General features: G+C 46.3%; 2 protein-coding genes across 3 annotated transcripts; one reads left to right on the top strand and one right to left on the bottom strand.

Moving 5' to 3' along the window:
- Positions 1 to 6,844: 6,844 nt before the first annotated feature.
- NIFK (nucleolar protein interacting with the FHA domain of MKI67) lies at positions 6,845 to 11,258 on the bottom strand. The gene is made up of 6 exons (XM_033065060.2): positions 11,108 to 11,258; positions 10,903 to 11,028; positions 10,133 to 10,241; positions 9,241 to 9,452; positions 8,501 to 8,581; positions 6,845 to 7,424 (listed from the first exon to the last, which is right to left on the bottom strand). Exons 1-6 carry the CDS (start codon positions 11,249 to 11,251, stop codon positions 7,242 to 7,244), a joined length of 855 nt encoding a protein of 284 aa, XP_032920951.2. The 5' UTR covers positions 11,252 to 11,258; the 3' UTR covers positions 6,845 to 7,241.
- A 312-nt stretch (positions 11,259 to 11,570) lies between these two features.
- Positions 11,571 to 18,376, top strand: TSN (translin). Of its 2 annotated transcripts, XM_033065061.2 has the most exons (6): positions 11,571 to 11,682; positions 11,771 to 11,864; positions 14,775 to 14,871; positions 15,672 to 15,787; positions 16,400 to 16,479; positions 16,823 to 18,376. In XM_033065061.2, exons 1-6 carry the CDS (start codon positions 11,617 to 11,619, stop codon positions 17,057 to 17,059), a joined length of 690 nt encoding a protein of 229 aa, XP_032920952.1. In that variant the 5' UTR covers positions 11,571 to 11,616; the 3' UTR covers positions 17,060 to 18,376. The 2 variants fall into 2 exon arrangements, with proteins under 2 accessions (XP_032920952.1, XP_032920953.1); XM_033065062.2 differs by lacking the exons at positions 11,571 to 11,682; positions 11,771 to 11,864 and adding an exon at positions 13,927 to 14,434.
- Positions 18,377 to 18,666: the final 290 nt, after the last annotated feature.

The following is an 18,666-nucleotide window of genomic DNA, read 5'->3' on the forward strand; positions in this document are numbered from 1 at the left end:
CTGAGTGCTGCTGATCCCACTCTGGCACAGGTCCCCTGTGTGACTTAGCTCTTCCACCCCTCACTTACCTGGGAAACAGGGAATAAACTCCTCACCCATACTGCATGAGAACACCACTTGAGACAGGAAAAGCACAAGTACTTCCGATCAACGTGTAATTGAATAATTCCTCGTTCTGTCCTTTGCACATGGCAGTTGTCACAGCCCCAGATCTGAGCACTCTCAGCTCACACAATGTGCTCTCGCACTGCTATCTTTAATTGGCACTTTCCTGCCAAGCCTCAGCATTTTGCATCTGACTTTTTCCACGTGAGAGCTGCCACGAACAAAGCATCCCACTGACCCACTTAACTCCCACGTGAAGGCACATGAAGCTTCGCTTCAGTCACCAAACAGAAAAGAAAACACAAGAGCAGAAGGTTTTGATTAAAGGGAAATGAGCAAATGGCTTCAAGGCCCGTGGTGTGCACACGGGCTCGCCCGCGCGTGTTCACTCCTTGCAGACATTTGGCCACCCAAGGAGAAACATCCTGCACAAAGCAGGTAATCAGTCCCCAGGCAGTGTGAATTGGGTTGGATTTGAGATTTCCCGTTGGCAGGAAGGTCCTGTGAGCCATGCTACATCCCCACAGGCTTCTTCCCCTGACCTGGAGTGACTGCCTCCAGGGAGGCAGGGAATGGTTCCTTCTCCCTGACCAAACATCAGGGAAGGCACAATTAGTGTTAATTGTGGTGTTCTTTGTTTTGTGACCAGAGCCTGAGCTGAAACCCCCCAAAACTGAACACAGGCTACTGGCAACAGTATTCCATGCTTTCTGAGCTGTGCTAGATTTAATGCAGTAGCCTGGAAGATCAGCTCTGGCCTTATCAAGGCATGGGCACCAGGTCTTATATTTACATCACAGACTGTATTTTTCCTGGCTGCCCTCAGGCCTCTGGGAAGAGACATTTACATGTCAAACTTACAAGAGTCCTATTTTGTATTGCACTTAAATTTACATTAAACAACATTTCATCCCCATTTCCACTTCCCTCATTGTGTCCCTCATTTATGCTGTTTCACATGGATTTACCTCTTCCTGTGCTTGTTCTCTATAGTCATCTGCTGATATTATTTTATCTTTTTTCCACCATCCAAACACAATTATGCTCGTATCTCCTTTTTTTTTCCATACTTGCACACCACACGTGCACATACCTCACCAGCATGGGTTCTTTCATATTTGAAAAACATTTCCTTTTATCCTCACTCAAATATTAAGCCAACTGGAAAGTGACACATCAAGGTTAGGAATGCAGTCTGCTCCTGACAAGGAAAAAATGCTGAGCTTTGCAATAGAGGCTAAGTGGATTAAGATCCTTTTTAAAGATTAGGTCACCCTTCACCCCAAATGCAGACTTCTACTGAAATTAATGGAAGCTGTTACAGAATGCAATGGGAGGGCTGACATTGAATGGCAACACAGCAAACATACATGGGAAGCCCACCCAAACCCAAGTGTCCAAATCACCAACTCCAAATGAGTCTTAACAACTAACTAGTTGATTCTGTACTACATATTAACAGGCAGGATTTCATCTTGGAAAATTATGAGCTGATGGGGGAAAAGGATGAGGTAGTAGTTTTCAGGATAAAAACTTAGGCTATGATTCATCTGATGGGGCTGCACTGACATTACACCAACAGACACATTTGCCTTAGGAGAATCCACACTGCCTCTGGAACTAGTCCTCTGCACTTGCATAGCTCCTGCCAGACCAGTCACAAAGCTCCAGCAGTTCCAAACCTGGAATTTGTTTTTAAGGATACAGTTCATTAGAACACACTTTGAGCATTGCCCTGTTAATAAATCACAAACAGCATATCTTTGTGTGGGATAGCTGAAGGAAAACTTTAGAGATTTGTCTTACATTTCCCTGCCATCACTTCTGCACAGATGAACCCAGCCCTCTTCTAACAGGCAGATCTGCAAATCTGAAAACCTCAAAATCACACCAGAGCCCTTGCAGCTCTCACATCCACAGAAATAAAAACACTGCAGGTGACAAAGCAGCTTTGCTGCTGCACAGCTGGCACAGACCTGCTCACTCCCCGCTGCATGGCTGCCTTGAGTGAGAAACAGTGAGCAAGCACAGCAGAGGCAAGTCCTGCCTTCACCCTCAAAATGCTGCAATGTTCTCAGCCTTATGAAGCCACCCTGCCATAAGTAACTCTATTTCCCTGCTAGTTTAAAAAAAAAAAAAACCACAAGCAAAACTGTTCCTGCAATCCCTTGTGGGAAACTGGCAGCAATGCCTCACTGCAGAGCAAGCAGCCTGATTTCCACGTCTGCACCTGCTCACCAAGGCTCCTCTCAGTCAGCACTGGAAAAACAAACAGAAATGAACAGGGCTTTCCAAAATCACTATCATAAAAATGAGACTTGTTTCTCTCCTTCCTGTTCTTTAAAACAATTTCAAATCCAGACCAAGCCCTAGTCTCCAGGTGATGTACCAAATGGACAGACAGGGAAAGGAAGTGACCCCAGTGCCTGTGGCTCACTGCAGACCCCACCTCGCGGTCTCAAAGTCCCGCAGAGTTAGTCCTCACAGTTCTGCCTCTCTTCAACTGCATGTTTGAGGACTATCATAAACCAGCATTTTCTTACCTGATCAGAGCCAAGACTTGTGGAGGAGTTTCTCTGTAGCTTTTCCTTTCTCAGCATAGGAGAACCACGTGGTTACTGGTGGCACACACACAGGTGTGTAACTACTCCAAGCCTCCCAGGACAGCCAAGATCTCAGTTCCTGCCATATGTTTAATTAATGCTGGGTGTCAGAAGTGATGCACCCTGCATGGAACAAAGTGTTTCAGTTGAGGAGTTCTCACTCACACAGTTAACCATTTCCTCAGCTTGCTCTGACAGCTGCTGCCCTTGGGTGGGGAGGGTCATGCCTGCATTAGCAGTGCCAGCAGCAGCCTGACACACAGAATGGCCTCCCCACCGTTCCAGAAGCACCCTGGGGTAGTCCCCAGCATTTCTCTGGCTAAGAAGTGCAGATTATTGCTGCCTAGAGTCAGACATTTCAAGAATCTGGGGGTTAGATGAAAAACTCAGAAAAAAAGGATGTGTTTGAACAGCATCTTGGACAATGAAGGAGGCTGGTCCAAGAGGATTTGTGGATATTCCTGGAAAACACATAATAATGGAGATTCACTGTGCTCCTGTCACCTGCTCACCCAGCTTTCCCCTGCAGCACCCAGCCCAGGGCAGCGATGTGCACAGCACCTCACACAGCACAGCCCACCCCAGCCAGCTGCCACTGTCACACCTCAGAGCCATGCCTAAATCCTCCCTTGCACCATGAGCCATTTTCAGACAGGTTTTAGCCTTGCTCCCCGGGGCTGCAGCCATTTCCAAAGCCAGGTATGCGAGCAAACAGGCTTGGTACTGGCAAGAGCAAGTGTCACTTGCCCAGCCTGCTCTCCTCCTTCATTGGCTCCTGAGCAAGCACCAGCACTGGGACTGTGATGGCAGCACACTCCTTAGGCTCCGTGCAGCCTGGGCATCCCATAGCATGTCCAACAGGCAAACCAAGCAGGAAAACATAAAACTGCATCTTTAATTTTGAGCAGTCTAACCCTGCCACGTTCACCAGTATCACCAGTCTTGAGAGGTGAGCATTGGCTTCACCATTCTTTTCTCCTCTTTATCTTGCAGCCAATTCTGCTTTTCTCTCCCACCCTCCCTACCCCCCATTCTTCTTTTACTTCCAGTATTTAATGTGCCAGGAAATGGTGAACACTCTGAATCCCTGCTCCCTCCTGCAAACAGAGAAATTGTAATAAATGAGTGTAAATTAGCAGGCTTAGCTAGCACCTAAGTTTCTCAAGCTTGCAAACAGTAATACATATATGAGTGTTCAGCAAAACAGCTCGATAAAGTCATTCATAACTGAAAGGCAGAGCACTTGCAAGTCATGCCTTGAAACCACAGTCCCAACACTCCCAGCATCCCAGTAAAAACAATTTGGAGCCTCCCCTAAAATCAGTGGCCAGGAGGTTTGTGTTTGTCCAAGATGAACAAACAAATTACTGGAGAAATGAGAAATAAAAATCAGTGCAGGGACTGGGGCATAACTCATGACACAGCACATCTGTCCACTTGCTATGGAAACTATGTTTGGCAAGTATCAGGTGTCTGAATTTCTGCTTACGTACATCTCCCTGGACAGCAGTATATTAATAACACAGGCAGCCTAAAAACAGAAACTATCACCAAGAAAAGCTGCCCTTCTGCCAGAGTTCCTTGCTGTAGCCTGAGTATTGTGCTTTCCTCAAACAACACAGAATTTTGCTTCCTTGCTTTGCAGAGTTGCCATCTAAGCTGATCTCAATTGAAGGAAGATGAACAAACAAAAGGAAGGGAAAGGAAAATTACAGCAGGAAGCAACCCTTATTGTAAACAGTTTTCTTGAATGTCTTCCCATCAAGGCTCACACTGCTCTGTGACTCTGGAGAGCCAGCAGCAGCCAGGGGTTTAGCTTAAAGGCACAAACCTTTCCAAGAGACCTCCAGAAGCCAAAGTCCCTCATGCAGGGGATATGCAGGAGCTCGTGCAGCCCTCATGCAGGATGGCCCTGGCACTGCAAGCAGCATGAGTAGCCAAACATGGAAGGAAGCAGCACTTGAACACAGGCAGGGGCAGAACACTGGGCACAGAGAGGAGCACAGCAACAGAAGAAGAGTGGGAAGAAAACAACTCTGGGTTCAAAATGAAGGCCAAGGCATTGGAATGGGAAGCACAGGAATGGAGATGCTCAAGCTTTGGGGAACATGGAACTGCACCAGAGAAGTTACTCTGGATAAACTAGGTTTTCTAAAGAGCAGCTTTAACTCGGCAGCCTAGGAACGAGCACTTGTGGCAGCACCACAGAAATGGGGAATTTTGGTTGAGATCAGTTTCAGGTTTCTCACGCTTTCTCAAGCCATGTTACAGACGTGTGAGTCACACCAGGGCAGCCACTCACTGCTCACTGCCTGCAGAGACGCTTTCCTTACAAACTCACTACGTGGTTTCCCAGGAACTCCTGTGCTGCAGCACGGCCACACAGCTGAGTTGTGCTGCCCCCCGGTGTCAGCACATCCAGCTCCCTCCGGGAGAAACGCAGCCACATCTCTAGCTCATCCTGACCCAACAGCCTTCTTTATGCGCCCAACACAAAGTAGGAACATGGATTTCAAAAGAAAACTGTCTATTCTGGGCAGATGCATTTTGCTTCTTTTCTGCTGCTCTCTGGTGTATGATGTCAAGGTAGAAGTTTCCAAGAGCTGCACACTAGATACAAACAGATAAGCAATTTCTGACAACCACTGTGGCCATGATAGCATAGGGTTAAAAAGGTTTCTAAAATCATGGTAACTGTATACAACAGATTCAGGGGGTGGAAAGAAAGGTTGGGTCTGGTAGGGTTGGGAAAGGGAACCAGGCCCTGGGAATGAATATTGAGCTTTGTCTTTATTGAATCATGTGAAACTACACCTGCATAATCATCATGTGATAAAAAATATGATTGTTAAATGTAATAATTGTTTGGTAAATTGAATATATTATTGTTTGATCATAATAAGAAACGATGTAATTGTAACAGGATTCATGAGAAAGGGTATTTTGGGGACCTGAGGAAAATCACAAGAATCCATGCTTAGGTAAGATCAATGTATACAATAGAACAATATAGGTTTAGTAATTATTATACAGTTACATAACGAAAAGGGTATAAAAACTGTCCCTCTCAAATCCATGTCAGAGTCAGATTTGGGTTTGTATCCCGACTCCCAGAGCTCTTCAATAAAAGCACCTGCATATAATCATCCTGTGATTTTATGTTTCTATGCTAACAGTCAAGTGTATCTAAAACCTCAACTGAGCACGTATTTCCACAGGTTTGGGGTGCAAGCACTGCCTGCTTCTCATCAAACAGAGCACAGGAAAGAAAGCCTGCAGATCCACGCAGCAACACTTCCATTGAAAGGCAAGGGCTGTCCGTGACCACTGGGCTGGTGCAGAGATTCCCCTGCCTGCCCAAGGTGACAAGGGTTTGATATGAAGATGGACTCACCCAAGTGACTTCCTCAACAAAGGAGAATGATCTAATCTGAGTCACCTAGACAATGTCATTATGATCCCATGATTATTCTAGTGATCAGGCCAGATAGATCAGAATCAGCAAGATAGATACTTTAATTTTTCTCTGCCATGACTTCAACCCTTAAAATAGCCAAGGAATTAGTGCCAGCCACCTAACTAGCCAGTTATTATCACCTGGGCTTTCCACTAAAATCTTCTGCCAAGCCCGACCAGCAGGCAACAGCATCGGAGTGTTTAAGACAACAAAAGATGAAGGCTAAGTATGTGCACAGAACCCAAACTGGGATTTCTACAGATCTCAGACTTGCATTAAAATCCAAATTCTAATTGCAGTCAAACCGCCTGTTCAAGCACAACTGGATACCTGCCATCTGCAATGACAAGCTAGTTGAAACAAGAATGAATCTTAATGCATTACAAAAAGCTACACTGAATTCTATGAACTCATACTACTGCTGACAAAAACCTGCCTTTCCACTCCTGGTTATTACAACATTCCAACGTGCTTATCACCCCCTGGAGCAGAAGGTACCCTTGTTTCATGCAAGTAATGAAACTAAAATGCAGTGACAAAGGACAACAGAACTGCCAGTAGAATTCAGACTCCTCTGATTACTGGTGTATCTTCTTAAGAGCCTCAACTGGTGCAAATATATGAGAACTTACACGAAACACAGACATTCAGTTAAACAGAACCATTACCAAGAGCCAAGAAAGTTGAAAAATGGTAATTTTTTAATAACCTGTCATTAACTATAAATTTAAGATACAGTTGCTTGCCATTAGCAAGCTCTGAATGGACAGCCTCACATCTTCTTTCCAAACAGGGAGCGCTAGACACAAGTTACAAAATTAACTGAAGATTCTGAACTTGCTGTGTCACAGCAGGGGCACTTGTGACCACAAAGTCAAGAGTATCTTCCTAGGCAGAGAAGACCACAGGTCCCTTGATGGCTAAACAAGAGGGACAGGATTTGTGAACAGAGTCCTTGCCTAAGAAAAACTGAAGCAGTCTAGGCAGGATGAACCAAACCATGGGAGCAGATACAGTAGAAGCTCCATCTCAATAGCTTTTAAGACGAGAAAAACACGGCTACAGCCATAAAAATTTTAAGTCTGTTTCTGTTTCTTCATGCTTGGTCTTTGCTTTGGCTGCTTCTTTTGTCTCTGCACAGCGTTCTTAACACTGGCAGAAGGCAGCCTGAGCGTTACTTCATCGTCCTCTGTGTCATCATCCATCCGAGCAGCTTTCCGGCGCTCCAGCACTGCTGGAGTACAGACTGGAGTAGGATCCTGAAGAGATCAGAAAAACAGGATTCACTGCAAAGCCATCTGCCAGAAAGAAGCTGTCACTGCCCCTGAGGTACAAGACACCTCAGCCCAGCTCTCCTTCAAAAAATTGTTTTTGTTTTTAGCTAGCTACTTTTGTAGACATTATTTCTTTGGACAGAAGCGTCACCTTCAAAGAAGTGTACGTGAAAGGCAAATGGAAATTAATTCACATTTTCTAACATGTTGTTATGCACATTTGCTTTATAAACTTTGTACTTCCTGACTCAAAGCATCACAAAAGTCAGATGGAAGAGAATCAGGACAATGGAGGTTAGGGAGTATATTTGAGGCTGGCATGCAGAAATGCCACATTCAAGTTTACAGCAGAGCTGAAACATCCCAGCTTCCTTACCTCAGTGAGCCCTCAGAACCCAGCTGACAGAATGTGTCAGTTATCCTGTGCTCCTCACAACCAGCACTGCCCCAATTATCACAAGTACACCCAGTAATAATAAAAATCCCAAAAAACACACACATCCCCCAACTCACAACAATGATAAAACAGAACAGAAATGTTAAAGCCTTACACACTTTTTAGACTGTCAATATCCCAAATCTCAGTCCTGATGACCTGAACTTCCCTTTCATCTTACTGCTACTTTTACCTGGCATTTGTTTCCAAAACACCAAATACATGCCTGGAAGCATGGGGTAGGAGGGAAAGTACAGTATGGAAATGGGGACAGACATCACTAGACTATATTAACAATTAACTCCCTTTTGATCAAAACAGGCTGGCATTGAAACATGGTCCAACAGGACTCTACCAAGGAGATTGTGTCCTGTCACTGTAAAGCACAGGTGCAGGGGGTGCCTGGCCCCAGCACCCTGCCCTACTGCAGCCTCAAGGGAGTGCTGAACAGCAGAGGCTGACAGCAGACACACCAAGGGACAGGGACTGCTGGTTACAGCATGATGAACTGAAGCCTTTTGCTCTCACAGGAGAAGGAACCATGAGGATCACACTCCCCTGTTCAAGAGTGCAAATATGTGAATGGTGGGTGGTACTGGACACCACCAGGACTGGTCCGTCTTACCTGGCTGCTCAAAGAAATGTTCAGTTTTGATTTCTTGGATGTTTTAACTTTTTTTCTCTTTCTGGAAAGCCCCTGTGCAGCCTAGGAAGCAAGACAGATCAGGTGGATCACTATATACTTGTGTGAAGACGCTGTCACTTTACAGTTCATAATTTGTTTCATAACTACAAAGTCTTTGCAAATAGGTTTATAAAGTAATAAACTGATTGACACAGAGGTGATCTGGTTTGAACAAAAATACCAAAAGCAACACAAAAAGCCATGCTACTGTGCATTTAAACATTCCATTTAAGCATTAACCACTCACAACTCAAGTACTTGACCCAAGCACTCTGCAAAGGAGGAACATGCAAGAGCTGTGATGGAAGTTCTGGTCTTGGGACCTGCCTTCAAAGCCCCACTCTGCCAAAGCCTCCCAGGGGGCTCAGCAAAGCCCCTCTGCTCTTTGGTGCACTTCAGAATTAAACCACAGAATATCCAACTGCTTGTACCAACAGAAGAAAAGGAACATCTCCCCTCTGTGTTACCTATTTACTTCTCCACAGGCACACGGAATGCAGCCCAGCAACAGCACCATGGTGAATTCCTGGAGCTTCTATACAGCTCCTAACACAAGTGAGCCTCCCTGAGGCTCCAGCTCCTTTGCCAGCTCCACACAAAACACACGATTTCCATGTATTCAGCACAACTCTGAAACACATCTTGCTTAGTAACACTCATTGGAAGGATGGCAAACTTACAAATCCTGGGAAGTCATAGTCGAGCCCCTTCTCAGCCAGTTTCTTCCGTAAAAGCCTCTCCTTCCGCAGCAGGCGCTGGGTCATCCTGGCCTTCTCCACCAGGGAGCGGATCCTGTTGTAGCGCCGCACCGCCGGCTGAGAGGGCTTCCGGAACATCTTGTCACAGTCCTTGAAGAGGTCTTCATGGACCTTCTCAGGAGGTATGAACTGACCTGTACCAACAGGGGACACGGGGTTACAGCAGAGCTCCCCTTCCCGCCAAGGGACTCACACAGCACAGCTCAGGGCTACAACACCGTGCTGCTGCAGCCAGTCAGGAACACAGACAAGGTCACTGGACCCTGAGCCAGTAAGTGGATGGATGGATGGATGGATGGATGGATGGATGGATGGATGGATGGATGGATGGATAAAACACTTTAACAGTTTCACCCGGAAAAATCAGACAAAATTGTTTTACAACACCACGCAACTCATAATCTTTTACAAAGGAAGTTTTACTGTTACCATGACTGAGAAACTCGGTGATTTCATCAACCTTTTACTCAAAAAAACCCCTTATGTCAAACCTTACAGACAACTGCAGCAGTTACAAGGAGCTTCCATGTGAGAGGAACTATCTCTACAGCAAATCCAACCTCACCCTGAGATTTCATGTTATACCAGCACTCAAAGCAGTATCAGCCCAGAGACAAAAAACAGCACTAGTGACCAAATGCCTGCTGAGCATATTCTTTACACATGATGTAAAGCTCAACCCCACAGAAAATACTTTTGGGACAAAACTTCATTAACAAACCCCTAAGACTGTATGCACAGTTGGAAAAGATAATTGAAATAGCTACAAGTTTCCTTCGCATGCTAGAGGACTTACACTGCAGCTGATACTTACACTTCAGCAATCTCTCAGAAAACAGGTAGTTATTCATTGTGTCTGCAACAATCTTGGCCACATCATCAGACTCAAACTCCATAAATGCATAGCCTTTGCTGGCTCCAGTCTGTAAGTAACAAGAGAGCAATGTGAAACAATCCTTTGGTAATGAAGACTCTATTAAAATTATTTTATTCTTCCAAAGTCACAGCCCATTCTCAGCTAACCACAAGTAACTTCACAAAGTTCACTGAAATTGTGAAAAGCACCAGATTTAGTCCTAAATTGGTATGATATTATTAGTAAAACACATACTTGCACACAAAACAAACTGCTCACACATATCTATTGCTTTAAAAAAACAAAGCTGTCCTGCATTGCTGCTGTTCTATATTTATACAGTAGTTTTATAATGTGACCAAACACAGAAGTGAGAAGAAATTAGACTTATTGAACACAAAACAGGTGAGTTAAAACACAATCGTGGCACTCCACTTGTACTTCGAAGTGGTGCGCTCCAGCACTTCCTACTGGAGTGAATTTACTTACAGAAAAAAGGACAAGAGCTGTGGCCGAGCCACAGCCGGAGACAGCCCCTGGCTCTGCCGCTCCGTCCAGGCACGGCCTCCCGAGGGCCTCAGGGCGCTGCGGCCTCTGCGCCTTCCCAGGGCCCTTGCTGGGCAAAGCGGGAGCCCAGAGGTCACGGAGAGTGCCCGGCCTGGCCTCGGGCCCCGGCTGCGAGCGCTCCGCCACATTACGGTACTGCACGGGCCGCAGGCGCTCCTCACCTTCTTACTCCTGGAGAGCCGCAGCCGCGTCACCGTCCCGAACTGCCCGAAGTACTCGCGGAGTTGCGGCTCGTACAGGCCCCGCGGGAGATGCCCCACGAACACCACACCGGGCGTCAGCTCCTCCTGCGGGCACAGAGACACCGCGTCAGCCCAGGCCAGGACTCGCCAGGCCGCCCCCGCCCCGCCGGGCCGCCCCGCTCACCTGGGCCGTCCGCTTGGTGCGGGCCCGCTGCACCTTCTGCTGGAACTGGCGCTGCAGCCGCGGCTCCAGCGCCAGAAGCGGCGCCGCCTTCACAGCCGCGGCAGGCGCGGGCACCTCCGCCGCCATGGCCACCTCCGCCGCCATGCTGCCTCCGCGCGGCCGCCGGAAGTGCGTCACTGCCGTCGCGCCGGTGCCGCGCGGCCAGACGCCGTCTCCCAGCAACGGGGCGGACAGGTCCTCGCGCGGCCCCACCGGGCCCGGCCGGGAGGGCGGCCTGAGATACGGACACCGCCGGGGCGAGAAACTCCCGCCCTGGGAGCGACGATCTGCCCTCTCCGAGGCGATCAGCACTCTCTGGGCACTCTCCTAGCCGCCCCTCTGTCCATTCCGGGCTGCTCCGGCCGCTCAGGCAGTGCGCAGGACAGCCCAGGGCGGCGCGGTCAGGCGGCGCGTGGGGCAGCCGCGCGCCGGCAGCGTGGAAGGCCCCGTGGGCGGGAAGCGGCGGCAACATGTCGGTGAGCGAGATGTTCGCGGAGCTGCAGGGAGCGCTCGGCCAGGACCAGGACATCCGAGAGGTGCCGGGGCGGGCGGCACGGGCAGGGGAGGGGGCGGTGCGGGGCGGAACGGAGCGGTGCCTCGGCTGACGGCGCGCTGTGTCCGCAGGAGATCCGGAAGGTGGTGCAGGCGCTGGAGCAGACGGCGCGGGAGATCTTGACGCTGCTGCAGGGCGTGCACCAGGGGCCCGGCTTCCAGCACAGTGAGTCCCGCACCGCCGCCCCCGGGCTGGGGAGAACAGCCGGGGCGCGGGAGTGCTTTTCCAGGTTCCAGTCTCTTCCGGCGCCTTCAGCGTGGGTTTCCCGGAGGTTGCTGGGAAGAGGTGTGCGCAGCTGGGAGCTTTCGAGCCAGACAAGTAGTAAAGCTGCCATTCAGCATAATGGAACACTGTTGTGTCTCTTTCCCCTCCCTAGCTTGGTGCTTTTCTGTCTCGGTGCAGTGCAGTGTATTCTTTTCCAGGTGTTCACGTCCGGGGCTTCTGAGGTTCTTGGCTCTTAGGTCTTCCTGTAAGTGGCTTGCACATAGATTGTGGCATCACTCGTTGGGCGTTTGTATTGGTCTCTTCACCCTACACCCCAAAAAGCTGTGGTCCTGAGCACTGAGGGGGTATTCAGGATGGGGGGAAACACATTTCAGTCTGGTTTGTACAAAACAGATTCTCTGTGTGTGTATAAAATCTGCTTAATGCAGCAAAACGTAAAAAGAATTTGCAAAGGCTGAAACAGCAGAAGCTGCCCTCGATGTCTGAGTGACAGCAGGAATTGTTCTGCAGCTTTGGAGGTTTTTGTCAGCCTGGTTCTAGGCTTCTGAGGCATTGGACAGAATGTTTCTGGGCCAGCCCATTTCCTCCAGGCCACGAGAGCAGCTCTGCAGGTGTCAACATCTGCTCTTTTTGCCCCCTCATTTCTCAGTTTACTGGTGAAACTACTGGAATAAACTTAAATATGTCCCTTAAAAACTGGGGTTTTTTCCAGTTAATTAATATCTTTGAGAAGAAGCAACCATTCTGACTTTGCTGGAAACTCTTGAGAGGAACTTGTGCAAGCCACCCTATGAAGACAAATAGAACCAGCCTCCCCAGGTGCTGTTTTACTCCCTTGCAGAGCTGTCTGGTTGTTTTCAGCCTGATGAGGTTCCCCAGCACACTGGGGCTGGAGCTGGAGGCTTCTCCAGTTTCTTTGGCCTTGGAGAGGGTCTGTGTTCAGCAATGAGCAGCACCTGAGGTTTGACCTGTGCAGGCAAGTGCAAGTTCCTCTGCTGGGAAACCTGGCAGTGCTGGAAGTCAGAGCTGCTGAGTGGTTATTTGCACAAGCAGATACTCAGTTCTCTAACCTGGGAAAATCCATTGTCATTGTGTGGGTAACAGTGACTTCAGAGTCGTTTTCAAGCATTTAATTGTAGAGGCCCATGTTCAACTCAGTGTGTTTTCACTTGGTTTTTAATTCCTGGAGAGAGCCAGTCCTGGAACTTGGGGAGTCTGAGAAGAGGTTTGGAATAGTTAAAGGGAAAAAAAGAACAAAATGCAACTAAAAAATGCAAAACAAAAAAAAATCAAAAACAAACAAAAGAAAAAAACTAATCAGACAAAACCCCCAAAGCCTCATCTTATAATTTCTGCAAAAACAATGAGTTCATGCTTAATAGGTCAAGAGTTAACTCATGATAACAGACTATGAATTTGTCATCAAATTCAGCTCTGTTAGCAAAACCATGGGATAGTTGGGAGTTTGGTGGAAGACAGCTTCCCTTACCAGACAGTAGCTTTTAAAATGTTGTCTTGCACAGGCTTCCTTGGCTGCTTGTCCCAAAGGGAGTTGGAGAAGTGCTCAGAAAGCCAGGCAGGGCAGTGTGTGCTGCATCCTGCTGCTGTCTGATGGCAGGCAGGGTCACAGGTGAGGCCAGCTCAGTCTTTGCTCTTGCAGCTGCAGAGCATCAGAGGTGACACCTGAGGATGTGCAAGGGTAGTCTGAATTTGGGGGCTGTGTGCGTGTCACTGGGCATTGTCTGAGCTTTTACAGTGAGGATTGTTTATTTTTGTCACAGGTGCCTTTGTCAGAATCCAAATGCAAATGTGTTCCTATACCATTCCCCCAGTCATGTGATGTTCACACAGCTGAGGAACCCTGTAGCTCTCAGTGAGCTTTACACAGCTCCTTCATCCTGGCTGCCACATGGAGCACTCCCACATTTTGCTTCCTGAAGCATTTATTTTTTGCATGTCATTCTTTTTCCCTTTTATTTTTTTTTAACAGAACCTACGTGTTAATAACAGAAGTTTTATAATCACACTTGAATGACTCCTAGTAGGTGTTGTTCGGTAAAAACAACGACAGCTTTCAGATTTAGCTTCTGTGAATAATCCTGGCTTCTGTACATGAAGAGGCAGGAGGGCTGCCAGGTTGATCTTCGGCCTTCCCTGGGCTGTGAGCAGCAGGTGTGGGGGCTGCAGTGAGCTGTGCTTTGAGCCCTCTGGTCGGCGCTGGCACTGCAGTGCAGCGGGGCTGTAACTCTGTCGGCGAACGGGAGGTGGCAGTGGCTGCTGCGGGAACAAGAGATCGTTTCTCTGCAGAGCTGTAACACGTACTGGGCAGGCTGGGACCCAGGCTCTTCACATACATCGTAAAAAGCAGGAAATGCAGTTTCCTGAAGGGATGTTGCACCTCCTGTAACCAGATTCTGATGGATTAGGAAAAAAAATAGGATAAGATTTTAATATGGATAAAAAAAGTTGCTTTTCCTTGGATTGTGAGAGTTGTCTGGCAGCAGTGCTTGGTGAGTGTGTGCTTCCTTTGGGGCCAGCTGCTGTGTCCAGTGCTGTTTCTTGGGATTTGGCTGTTGCTGGGACATCTTGGTTCAAGTTCAAAACAAAGACCCAGAGCAGATCAGACAGCCTGGAATTCCAGAGTCTTTCTGCTTTACCTCTTTGGCTCATGGTGTCACCAGGAATACTTCTCAGATTGATTCCAAGTGTCAGTGGTCTATCTTGGACAAGAAAGAAGCATAAATAGCACTGTCTACACTGGAAAACTCTGTTTACAAACCTCTGTTGCCTGTCAAATGTCCATTTCCTGAATGTATTCATTCCCTGAATGCTGTGCTGTTTCTTTTTCAGTTTCGAAGAAATGTCAGAAGGCTCGTGAGCACTTTGGTACAGTGAGGACACAGATGGAGTCTCTGAAGACCAAGTTTCCTGCTGATCAGTATTACAGGTATTACAGGATCACACACAGATATATATGAGAATTGCTTGGGCATTTGGCATCATTGCTTTGGAATAGTGATGTAAAGGTTTATGAGCTGAATGCTTCTTTCTCTTTGAAAAGTAAATCATGGTAGACAAGTGTGATGTTTATATCAGCATAGATAAAAAATACTTTTGCTCAAACACTGTAACTTTTCACTAAAAATACTTGGTATTGAATTATTTTTCTAGCAACTTTATTGAAAAAGAAAAAGGGAAGCTTAAGAAGTGGTTCTGCTGGAGCTGCCCCTGTATCCGGGAGCAGGGCATTTGCTGCGCCATTAATTTCAGTTAAAATGTTTGGTTTGGGGCGTATTTGGAAGCAGAGCTCTAAATCTGTCATGAAATGGCTGTTTGGTTCTGCAGACACTAAACGAAGTTGTCACCTTTGTGTTCTGTTGCTGCCAGAAGGGGACAGTGCCTGGCAAGAACATTTCAAAGAACAAGAATCTTGTCAGCTCAGATCTGCTGAGGGAAGGTGGGTGGGAAAGCCCTGGCTGTCTGTGGGCAGCACAGCCTGGAAGAGTGTGGGAGCTGAGAGGTGTGTGAGAGGGACAAATGTCAGAGTCCAGTGTGATAACCTGGGTGTGGAGTTCTGGAGTACCAGGGAGATGTCCTTTAACTAATGTCATTTCGATAAACCAAAAATACTGCAAAGTGCATGTGTTAAGGCAGAAAACACAACACACACATTATGTGTGCTTGTTGCCTAACGCTCCAGTAATGAACATTAATTATTTATACCTTGAGCTGGTGTTTCTTCTGCAGGTTTCATGAGCACTGGAGGTTTGTGCTGCAGCGGCTGGTGTTCCTGGCAGCATTCGTAGTCTACTTGGAGTCAGAAACATTAGTGACCCGAGAAGCTGTTGCAGAAATTCTTGGGAGTAAGTTAATGTTGTAGAAGACCTTGTTGCTTGTGACCTTAGACATTGTAGGGAAACAGCACAACTTCATTTCACCCTGAGAAACCAGTTCCAGAGTTTATCTGGTATTTGATTTCATTATATAAACAACAAATTCTCAGAAGATGGAAATTGGCAAACCTAATGTTAACAGAAGTATGCATTCATTAATAAGTTCTTCATCAATGAAGGTCATTCATTCAAAGTATGTAAATGCACCAAATGAATAACACAAAGATGAGAACTTGTTTCTCTCACTTCTTGCTTTTGGCATTTAAAAAGTGTGTAAAACAGATTAAATTCTTTGCCATAAAATAATTGTATCTTCACAGAGAAAAAATTTTTAAAAAGAAAGGAAAATGCATCCTGTGTACAGATGTAAATCCAGTTACCCTGTTGGATGCACAGTTGAGGATGTACAAGATGCTGAATCAAGAACTGAAAGGCTGTAATTACATCACATACAGGAAAAGGCTGGCTTTTATTTTGTAATAGTATTTCATAAATTTGATATTTCAAATTAGCACCAGAAAACAAATGCAATTTAAGGTGGCTGGGTTTGCTCATCTCACCACTGCTCTGTTGTTGTCTTAGTTGAAGCTGATCGAGAACGGGGCTTTCACCTGGACATTGAAGATTATCTTTCTGGTGTATTAACTCTGGCCAGTGAACTGGTAAGAAAGGTGTTTATGCATGTATTTGGTTTGAAACTGATCTTGAAAACAGAAGTATTGTGTTTTTTAGCTTTCCTGAGTTGTTTCTGGAGGTTACGCTGCACAACCCCTTGATCTGAACTTGTAGCAAGATGCTTCTCTGCATGTTCCTCAGTCATATTTTTAATATTTAAATTAGTCATTTGATCGAAACCCACAGCTATGGTCAGCAGAAAGGTAGATCTAAGTACAAATAACCTGACTCCTGGAACACAAGTGCTTAGTTTGGTGCACTAACTGATGGGGGATGTGATGTGATGTGGGTGGGTGCTGTGCTGACATTTTTCAGTGTCTCCTCTCACAGGCCAGGCTGGCAGTGAACAGTGTCACAGCTGGGGACTATTCTCGCCCTCTGCGCATCTCAGCCTTTATCAATGAGCTGGATTCTGGCTTCCGCCTCCTCAACCTGAAGAATGACTCCCTGAGGAAACGCTACGACGGCCTGAAATACGATGTCAAGAAAATTGAGGAAGTGGTTTACGACTTGTCGATCAGAGGACTCAATAAGGAGGCAACAGTTGGTGCAGGAGGGGAGAAGTGAAGGATGCTCGTTTGAACAGCATCATCGATTACCTCAGATGGTTGCCAATTTAGGAAGTACCCAGAGAAGCTTTCCTACAGTAGTTTAGAAGAACTGCAGCTCAAAGCTGCTCTCTATTTTCTTACAAAAGGTGTAGTACAGGTGTTAGATGTTTTGTAAAATCATGTCTAGATTAGGACAGGAGACTGTTTCCAGTGGAATTCCTCTGTCAAACACATGGTGCTGTTCTCTGCACAGCAGCAATAGTAGTCAGTAACTCCCATGAGCTGAGATTCCCAGTAGTTCTGTAGTGTTGCTTCCCTGCTCTGTCAGGGAAGTGCTGTGGCTGTCTCTGCTCCCACGCCCTCAGAGATGTGTGCACAGCACAGAGCTCAGTGCAGGCACATGGGATCTTTTAAGAAACACAGCGTGTAAATACTGACATTTTTTTAAGATTTTTTTTTCCTTTTTGTTTCTTAATTTTTCACCTATGTAAGTTGAACAAATTTGCCTAACTGTTGATGAACCAGATCCAGCTCTCTTTTTTTAATGGTTTCTGTTAATGTACTGCCATAATTGAGAAATTAGTGAAAATACTCCTGAGAATTCCTCTATTGGAACTGGTGTCTTGCACCCTGGCATCTTTCTCATATTTTTTTTCCTTTCCACCAAGATTTCAGTTACCAGGGAGAGCAAGGTTTTCTTAGACACCTGCTTTCTCTGACTGGTATTTGTTTTACTGGCATGAGTAAATGCAGAGTTTTGAATGATGATTTGCCTTGAGAACTCAGTGTAACCAATTTTTATGTTTTTTTAACTTCTAAGTTTTCTGAATAGAGAAGTGTAAATGGATAAACTGCAGGTGGTGTCTGAGCTGTAACAACCTGTACAGACCACAACTGTACCTGTGTCCTGGGATTAAAAAAAACACCACAAAACTATAGTTTGTGTAGTAAAATGTTTGTATCTCCAGAAATGGGGAAGTTACTGCTTTCAGGTAAGTATGTAAGATGTTTGCAAACACCAACAGCCTCTTTCATGTGTGTAAGTGGACAGACTCATGCCTCCCCATGTGCTTGTTCTCTTGTCTCAAATTATTTTGAGTTTTGCCATTCTCCTACTTCTGGTGGTGCAGGAGGGTAAAGGAGAACAGCTAACTTAGGAGGAGGAGGAATACTTCAGAGGATGAATGGGAACAGTCAAGTTTATGTGGGGTTTGGTAGGGTTTCGGTTTCTTAGTGAAGGTTTACCACTGAGTTAGGGGGTTGTTTTGTTTATTGGAAGAAAATGGTTTATTGGTTATTTTGGCCAATAAAAGCTGTTCTTTGATTATGGCCACTTGGTACCTTTACCTGTTGTCTGATCATCTGCTGTTATTTGCTTCCCTTGCTGAGAGCCTGCTCTGGAATACCAGCATTTCAGTTCATCCTTCAGCTGTCCTTGGACAATAATGGAGTTCCTGCCCTTGGCTGTAGTTCATTGGTGCACTTCTGAACACTGCCAAGTGCAAAGTCAAACTGCAAACAGATTTCATAGGCATTTTCCTTAAAATATTTTTTAATTTTGAGCCATTTCACCAAGTAAAATAGGAGAACTATGGAGTTTATCCTTATGAATCCAAGAGGTGG

This window comes from Catharus ustulatus, chromosome 7 (genome assembly GCF_009819885.2).
Source record: "Catharus ustulatus isolate bCatUst1 chromosome 7, bCatUst1.pri.v2, whole genome shotgun sequence".
NCBI classification, from domain to species: domain Eukaryota; kingdom Metazoa; phylum Chordata; class Aves; order Passeriformes; family Turdidae; genus Catharus; species Catharus ustulatus.

Coding starts and splice junctions, on each gene's coding strand:
- NIFK (XM_033065060.2), bottom strand. CDS start 11,251: ATGGCGGCGGAGGTGGCCATGGCGGCGGAGGTGCCCGCGCCTGCCGCG. Junction 9,453..10,132: donor TTCTGAGAGATTGCTGAAGT/GTAAGTATCAGC, acceptor CTGTTGGTACAG/GTCAGTTCATACCTCCTGAG. Junction 8,582..9,240: donor ACTATGACTTCCCAGGATTT/GTAAGTTTGCCA, acceptor CTTGCTTCCTAG/GCTGCACAGGGGCTTTCCAG.
- TSN (XM_033065061.2), top strand. CDS start 11,617: ATGTCGGTGAGCGAGATGTTCGCGGAGCTGCAGGGAGCGCTCGGCCAG. Junction 15,788..16,399: donor TGTTGCAGAAATTCTTGGGA/GTAAGTTAATGT, acceptor TTGTTGTCTTAG/TTGAAGCTGATCGAGAACGG. Junction 16,480..16,822: donor TAACTCTGGCCAGTGAACTG/GTAAGAAAGGTG, acceptor CTCCTCTCACAG/GCCAGGCTGGCAGTGAACAG.